This window comes from Herpailurus yagouaroundi, unplaced genomic scaffold (genome assembly GCF_014898765.1).
Source record: "Herpailurus yagouaroundi ecotype Mexico unplaced genomic scaffold, PumYag 77, whole genome shotgun sequence".
Lineage (NCBI taxonomy): Eukaryota > Metazoa > Chordata > Mammalia > Carnivora > Felidae > Herpailurus > Herpailurus yagouaroundi.
The window spans coordinates 28986472-28994914 of record NW_024412388.1 but is presented as its reverse complement, the minus strand read 5'-3'; the positions used below and the strand labels follow the sequence as shown (position 1 = coordinate 28994914).

Here is an 8443-nt window from a genome sequence, read left to right as displayed (position 1 = left end):
TTAAAGGGGCTCACATTGTACTTTATTGACGTGTTAAGGGAGCGCGAGGACTTCCACTTAAAGTAGTTAACATGACACCTGTACACACACAAATACGTGTCCCCACCCTCGGGGAAGGGTGAGAGGACTCAGTATAGAAGGAAGGGAAGAGGGGGTGGGGACAGAGGGCCCTTGGCCCGCTCCCCCCACCCCACCCCCCCCGCGGGGGCAAGGACGCTGCAAACAGAGTGGGTCAGAAGGTGGGTTATTAAGAAGCATCTTGCTTACTAACATGAGGCCCGGTGCCCTGCGAGAGCACTGATGAGGCCTCATTGGCGTACAGGAGGGGCCCTTGGAGGGCAGGCACACAGTGCCTAACTAGCCAGCGGAGGCCGGCATCCCAGGGGTGGGGCGGAGGTGGGGGGTCGTGCGCAGGGCCCCCAGCCCAGGCCTCTGCTCCCCACCACCTCCCTCCCCGCCCTCTGAGAGAAAGGAGGGTTTGGGCTTCAGCCACGGACTGACGCCTTTACGGCGGCGTCTCCTTAAACTACAGATACAATGTGCATCAACAGGGTGATCGTTCCTGCCCCGCTCGGCAGCCGGCTCCAGGTGCCGGGTGGGCCAGGACCAATCCTACAGTATCTTTGGTTTGTGGGTTCCCTTCCCTACTTTACTCCTCCCTCTGTCCAGCCTTAGGGCCGGCAGCCGCACGGCTGGGTCACTCGCTGGGGTGCCCGGGCTGGTAAGAAAGGATCTCGGCAGCCAGCCGCTGGGGGTCCAGGAGCTGAGGGAAGCGCCCCATCACGGCCTCCACCAGGTGCGGGGGAAACACCCCGCACAGCTTGATGTACACACTGGCTCGCTCCTTGGCTAGGCTCCCGGCCCCGGGGCCTGGCACCTGCTGCTCCGGCAGGACCGGGGTGGGTGGGGGCAGCTGGTACGGCTCAGACCAATACTCTCGGGGTGGAAAGGCAGCTGGCGGCGGGGCATAGTCAGCAGGGACACTGAAGTGGCCGGCACCCACGGCCCGTCCAAAAGTAGGGAAGGCTGGAGCGGCCGGGAGCTCGGCCCCGTAGGGGCCGTAGCCAGCATAAGGGCCCCGAGGCGGGCCGGGTTCTCCAGGGCCTCCTCCTCGGACCCCCCACAGTTCTGACATCTGGCTCTCCAGGGAGCCGATGCCCGAGTCCAGGCACTCTTGGGAGTTGTACGGGAGAGAATCCAGCGTCTGTGGGAACCAGTCTGTGGGCCCAAAGTTGCTGCCGCTGCGCCCGCTAGGTGGGAGGCTCCTGCCCGCTGGGGCGAAGGTCTGCGTCAGACCCTCTCGGTGCGGCCCTGGCGATGCCCGGGCTCCCAGCTTCTTCCCATCTAGGCTGCCCTGCTCATGCTCTGCCGGCAGAGAGCCAGGCTGGGATGAAGGTGAAGGCCGCCGGCCACTCTTCTCCTTGCTCGGGGCCCGAGGGAGTGAGAGGAGGGCACTGGCACGGAGCTCATCAGCCACAGAGCGCTGGGGGCGGCTGGGCCGCTCTGGGTGGAAGAACCGGCATTTGATCCCATAGGTGCATTTCCTCCCTGGAAGAGAATAAGGGGGTCTCTAAGCAAGGGGTTCCAGAACCAGGGCTGGGAGGGGGAAAGGTGGGGCACAGGAAACGTGGGGCTGGGTGGTCTCGGAGAGGAAGCACTCGGGGGCCCAGGCTGCCTTGGCTGGATGAGAGAGGAAGGGGAAGGAGTGAGGGGGCAGCTGGGTCTCTTACCATAGGGACACGGCTGCTTCCGGTGCTCGGCTGTGAGTGGCTTCTTCCGCAGGAAGTTGTCCAGGCTTGGCCCGTGACGGCCCAAGGGGTCATCGGGGGGCATGAACCTGCAGGGTAGGTGGGAAACTGCTGTTCGTCCTGCAGGACACCTCTGGGCCCAGGGCGGGACTGCCCCAAGGGAGGGGAGGGAGGAGGACCCCGCCAGGGCAGTTCTCTTGCTGGGCACTCCGTGAGGGCGTGGGGAGGCCAGCAACCTGAAAATCTGCCACTGAGGCTGCATCCATCCGCCGGCCTCTGGCCAGAGACCGAGTGCTGGGAACCGCTGACCAGATCCTACCTATCACAGAAGCTTCGGCAACTCCACATTCAGATCCCCTGGCCTAGCCTGGCCCCTTTTACCTGGTGGTGAGTCCCCTGCACTCACTCCCAAAGCTGCCTGGATACAAGGCCGCGGCCCCAGCAGAGCTCCCCGCAACAAAGCCCCGTGCCAGAGGACACGTCCGGCTTCTCCCCCGGGGACCCCGGGGCCCGGGAGCCAGGAACGTACTTGTCGTTGACGAAGGAGTACATGAGCAACCGCTCCTCGATGAAGCGCTTCCACTCCTGCCGCTCGCCCTGGAGGTCCCGGTATGTGTCATTGGAGACCACGACGCCGTCGGACTCAAAAGCCAGCTTCACGATGAAGCGGTCGTCATAGCACACCACGCGCTTGCCGCCCACCCGGCGCGATGGGGTGAACACCAGGATCTTCTTCTTCTCCAGTTCCCGCAGGATGTGCTGGTCTGGGAGGCAGTGGCAGCACAGGTCAGAGCCCCATCTGGACCCAGAGCCTCTGGGTGGCCAGGCACAGGAGCTCCGAACTCCAGGTACACCAAGGGGCAGAGGACAGCAGAAGCCAGGAAAACAAATGCTGGTCCCTGGGGCGTCTGGGTGGCTCAGTCGGTTAAGCATCCGACTTTGGTTCGGTCACGATCTCACAGTTGGTGAGTTCGAGCCCTGCGTTGGGCTCTCTGCTGTCAGCGCAGAGCCCAGAACCCGCTTGGGATCCTCTGTCCCCGATCTCAGTGCCCCTCCCCGCCCCCCTCGCTCATGCTCGCTTCCTCTCTCAAAAATAAACAAACAGTAAAAAGCAAAAACAAAAACAAACCAAGCTGGTCCCTGCTTGAGGCCCAGAAGTGGTCAGTCACACCCAAACCGTCTCCCTGGGGAAAAAGCCCGGCTGGGGCAGTGCGCCCCCCCCCCCCCCCCACCCAGAGGTGCCACTCACCTGTGATGGGCACGTCAGGTCGAGGCTGCTCCTTCCTCCAGGATGGTACAAATACCGTAATGTCTGTGTGGCCCCGCTCCAGAAACCAGTTCACCGCCAGGAGGATGCCCCGGCAGGAGAACACCTCCTTATTCCCGTGGCTGGGAAGAAGAAGGGGCACGGGGTCAGCCCTGGAGGGTGGCTGGCCTGCCATCCCGAGCCGCAGGCAGGAGGGCGTGGCTCTGCGGCCCCTGCCCTGGGCTCAGCTCACTGCCCTCTGGCCCAAGGCCCGCATTCCCTTGCTGGTTCCCACAGCGTCCGGGATGGCCAGACCGGGGACTTTCCCTGAAGTTCCATCTCCCGACAGTGAGGAGACGCCCAGGAATCTGGCGGCACCCGCTTCCCATGTGGGGGAGGGTCAGGCCGCTTGCAACACACCTGGGGGTGGGGGAAGGGCTCTGGCAGCCTTCTGGTTCCCGCCCCACCCGGGGGTGCTGGGACCACGGGGACGGGGACGTGGATGCACACAGGCACACTGAGTCACCACCCCTCCCTCGGCCGCTGGGCGGTGCTGCGGGTGGGGGTGGGAAGGGACGAGCCCCAGCTAACTGAGGAGAAACCAGATTGTTCTGGATTAAACATGGATTAAAGTTCAGTCCCACACAAGCCCCAGGGGCTGGGACTCAGGAGGGCGAAGGGGAAGGAGCCAGGATCCATTGGTCCAACACAGGCCAGCAGTGACAGAGTGGGAGAGGCCACTGAGGAGCCTTTCGGTCTGAAAGTGAAAGGGCATTGCTTCTCCTCCCAAGACTACCAATTCCCCCAAACGCCCGGACCCGGACCGCCCTGTCCTTTCCTCACCCTTCTGGGGAGGGCACGACCTGAGGCAGAAAGACAGTCAGGAAGACACCAGGGGACTCTCTCGGTTAGCAGGGGAGCTGGAGATGGGACACTCCCTGCTGTGGTCTGATGACTGGACTTCACCCCGTCCAAATGTGGCTGGATCCAGAAGCCAGCCCTGAGGGGCTGCTAGCTTGCTCTGGCTCAGTTTCCGTATCTGTAAAATGGGCCTGGTAGCCTGCAGCCTCTGAAAGAAGGGCCCATGTCAGCAGCGTAACTTTCCTGTTTGCTTGAGGCCAGAGACAGTCCAGCAAAGTGGAGGCTTCCTGGGAGGATAAGAGGAGGCCAGGGGACCCCCAGGGAACCCTGGGTGTTGTGGAAGGGCTCTAGGCCCGGGCTGGGGGCGCTGGACAGACCAGCTGCAGCTCCCTCCTCAACAGCCCCTACCCCTCATTCACCCCTCCGCGAACAGCTCTCAGTCTCTTACGCTTGGTGAAATTAAACAGAATAAACGTTACACAAAGGAGGCAAGGCCACAGCCAACCACATCCTGTGGGTGGCTTTGGGGTGGGTGATAGCCCCACGAGAAGATAGAGAGGCAGGTGGGGCAGCTGCAGGGCACGGAGGCTGTCTGGGGGATAGGCTGGGGCTCCCGGGTCTGAAGGTCTCCATAAATCGTAGGGGGGCAAAGTCCAGCTGAAGGCAGCGCTCATCCCTGCCAGGTGGCGGGGCCTCCCCACTGTCCACCAGGCTCCTTTATAATAAAAAGTTCACATTTACTGAGGGCTGTGAGCCAGGCTCTAACCAAGTGCTTAACACTGAATTGTCAGCAAGCCTCTGAGGAGGGTGCTACCATCAAAGGCCCCTTTCCCCTTCATTCAGATGAGAAAACTGGTCTACAGAGCACAGAAGTTGTGGCAATGGTGAAACAGAGACGCGAGCCCCAGGCTTGTGCTCATAACCACCACGGATGCTGATGCTCAGACAGGTACAAAGTACCAGCCCTGGCCTTGGGGCAGATGGCGGTCAGCGGGCACCAAGCTCCTACTGGGGGCCAGAGGAGGCCCGCACCTTCTGTCTTCATCCTTAACAAAGCCACAATGAAGGAAACCCAGGCTCTGCGACTCACCCAAGGTTCCCTAGCTGGTGGTCGGAGACAGAACTTGAACCCACATCTGGGGCTACTGGCTTGCTGTTCTAGTCCCTTAACAGCAAGACCTGAAGCTTATCTAGCAGAAGGAAAAGCCCTCAAATTTAAGTCTGAACAAGGCGCTAAGAGGTAGGGGCAGGCTGGGAACAAGACACAAGAGTGCAGCGGGCAAACTCCTGCTCTTTGGGACCCGTGTGAAACGGCACTGCCTCGGAGAAGCCTCCCTGACCTTCCAGTATGGCTTAGGTCCCTGGTTTGTCTTCATGATGCCCCTCCCTGGGCCTTCTGCTGTCTCCGCATTGGGAACGTGATCATCCCCTGGCTCGGCTCCCTGGCTCAGGTAAGCAGTCAGCACATGCACCCACTGACCTGCTTCTGTACACACGTACGTACGTGCACATGGCCCATCCGAGGCCAGCATCTGCCAGCCCTAGGACTTCATGGGATGCCACAGCTTTCAAGGACAGAGTACTGCCTCTGGGCATCAAAAGCCTGAGCTGGGGACAAGTCTGCCCGCAGCTGTCCTAGCCCCGAAAGCACTCCTGAGGCAGGTAGGGAGAGCCTTGCTCTTGGCAGGAGTAGAGCCCATGATGTAGTCCCTCAAGTCAAGCCAGGCCAGGAGTGCCTCCCTAGAGCTAACTTTAGTCCCTCTTGTTGCAATGGAGGAAGCTGTGCTGGCACAGGAAAACCAGACATCCTCCCTCCCCCACCGCAGTCCCGTTCGCCCAGAAGGTGAGGGGACTGGCTGTAGGGACCCGGGCTCAGCTGCTCCCACCCTAGGATAGAGGGCAGGGCTAGGCCAGGCTACCCAGGTAAAGAGATCTGCCTGGGCTGGGCCCAGCTACAAGAGAAAAATTCCCTTAGAAGGAAACAGAGGTGAATTTCCCCACGATTTGCATACGGTGGGGGCTGGTCTGTCTGCCCTTGGGGGGGAGGGGGCGGCAGGGCAAGAACCCAGCAGCAGCCGAGACAGGAAGTTTGAGGCAGGAATTCCCCTCCTGCTACAGCCCCAGCTCAGAAACCCCCAAGGCGGTGCCTCTCCTGCCCAGCTCCTCTCGGGGGGCCACCCCCTCCTCCCGCCCAGGCCCCTCCTCCTCCTGCCTGGATACAAACACACAGAGCACATGGCTGCCCCTGGGGAGGGAGGGGGTGGGAAGACAGTCCTGGGCAGGCAGCCTTAGCTTGGTGCAGCCCACCCAAGCCTCCAGGGGAAGAAGTCACAGGCCTATGCAGCTCCTCGCCCAGCCACAGGCTGCTGGAGCCTGAGAAGGGACCCCCTAATGCTCAAAGCACAGACTGTAACCAGCTGCCGCTAGCCGTGTGGCAGCCAGCTGTACCCAACCTCCCACCTAGGCTCAGCCCATTTCCGAGACGGGAAGACCGATCCAAAGGTGGCTAGAACAGGCCACCTGCATCCTTACTGAGCTGGGCCAGGTCCAGCCCTACAGCTGACTTGGCCCAGCTGGGCTGGGAGTGGGAGGGGCTCTGGGTACTGAAGCCTTAGGCAGCCCACCTGGGAGACCCCTCTGGCACCAAAGAACCCTCTCCAGGCCCCACCCTGAGTCTGGGGTCTCCCTCTCCACGCCCATTGGAACTTTTCCTGGTGAACGATCCACCCAGCCCTGACTCAGCAACCACTTTGGAAGGACCGGGAGAAAGCAGGGCCAGAGGGAGCAGCCTGGATTGAAAGCAGGCTTGTGCTCCGTGGGGTCAGTGACAGCTGTGGCCCCTGGCTTCACCTGCCCCCATTCCCTGTGACAGTCTTTGTGGAGAGGGGACTGTTACTGGGATGGAATCCTGGCTTTGGCCCTGGGGCCCAGGTGCCTCATTTGTAGCAGAGGCAACCCAAGTCACAGCTGACCTGCCCACACCCCCCATGTAAGCCAGATCCTTGAGGTCACTCTTGGTCACAGCGACAAAGGCCTCAGTACCTGGGCCTGCTTCCTTGGGGGTCCAGGTCTGGGACAACAAGGTCTCAGAGGCCCCAGACCCTAAGTAACAGCTGTAAGAACAAGTACAGCTTACTGAGCTTCCGTCTCTCTCCAGGCTCTGTGCCGCCCCTCCTCACAAATGTCACCTGAGCAGGGGTTGGCTGGGTCTTACTGATGAGCAGAGAAAGCTCACGGAGATCAAGTGACTGGCTCCTACACGGAGGAGCTGGCCCCACAGTCTACTCCCCTTACACCAAGCTGCCTGACGTCACAGGAGAGGAACTGAGATTGAGTGCTGGCCTTCAGGGAGAGACGTAGTGCCTAAGGTGAACTCCAGAGACAGAAGGGCTTAAGTTCGAATCCTTGCTCTACCACTTACCAATACTGAGCCCATGAGCACGTCTTTGAGCCTCTGTTCTCATCCCTAAAACGTTCCTAACAGACCCACTTCCAAGACGCCATAAGGATTAAGGGAGTCTCTTGGCACATCGTAGAGCCTCAATAAAAGGCCTTCCCTTCCTCTACACGGGTCTGTGAAAACAGGTCACACTCCTTCCTGAAGGCCTCTTTACCACAGGTGTAGAGACACATGGCCACCATTCCCAGCCACAGGCCCTGGTCTTAGCCCCAGAAATGACACGTACCTCATGGCCACATTGCTCCCATCGATGACCACAGGCCTCAGGTTGCTGCCCTCCTTATTCTCCTCTGGGGGCGAGGGCTCCAGGGTGGGAGCCTTGGGGGTGCCCCCACCCCGGGGGACCAGGGGGAGCTGAGCAGAGGGGTCCGGGGAAGCCTGGCGCTCCCGCTCGGCTGCTGACCCATGTTTGACCAGCTCGCCCAGCACCGTGTTGGTGTCGGCCTGCACCCCCAGTTTCTGCAGGACACTGTGGATCTCAGCAGATGAGTAGCCTAGCTTCCGAAAGAAATCAACCTTCATCTGTAGCTCCACAGCCGATGCCTCCTCAGTGCTGGGCTCCTGATCCGGCCTGGGAGTACCTTGGCAGCTACGACTGTCAAGTTCCCACAGACTCATGGTGAGGCTGGCTTCCTGAGTGGACCTCTCTCCACCTGCCACTCACAGCTCACACCGATGGAAAGCACCTGTCACAGCTCCTGTAGGACAACCACAAGAATTAAAGATGGGAGTGGCTCTCTCTCCTACCCCTCTCCAGCCCCTACCCCACCCAACAGGTTGAGACCACACTGACTGGTGGCAACGGGCAAAGCCGGCCGCACGTGTCACCTCTCCTACCCTCTCGAAAGCTGTCCCAGCTAGGAGTCATCATTCCCAGTATATACAGGATGAAGCTGAGCCACAGACTTCAAGAACTTGCTTAAGGTCATCCAGCTGTTAGCTGGTGGCGCAAGGACTTGAACTTACGCTGTCGGACTCCACTTCCTACCCCGCCCCTAGTCCCGTGGCAACCCAGGGGAGCCAGAAGTCCTGGGAGGCCTCGGAGGACGTCGCCGCGCCCCCACAGCTGCGGGGCGGGGCTCTCTGATGGAAACCCGGGGTTGGCCGGGCGCTGGCGGGGGGGGGGGG

The 8443-nt window shown here is 61.1% G+C and overlaps 1 protein-coding gene across 1 annotated transcript in view; it reads right to left on the bottom strand.

Moving 5' to 3' along the window:
• ZC3H12A (zinc finger CCCH-type containing 12A) overlaps positions 1–8443 on the bottom strand; it is an 8996-nt gene continuing 553 nt past the window's right edge. The window contains exons 2-6 of the mRNA XM_040469549.1: positions 7542–8013; positions 2998–3137; positions 2278–2512; positions 1731–1837; positions 1–1548 (exon numbers count right to left, since the gene is read on the bottom strand). Of these exons, the coding sequence (XP_040325483.1) occupies positions 698–1548; positions 1731–1837; positions 2278–2512; positions 2998–3137; positions 7542–7933 (1725 nt within the window). The 5' untranslated portion in view covers positions 7934–8013 and the 3' untranslated portion in view covers positions 1–697. The remainder of the gene's footprint in view (positions 1549–1730; positions 1838–2277; positions 2513–2997; positions 3138–7541; positions 8014–8443) is intronic.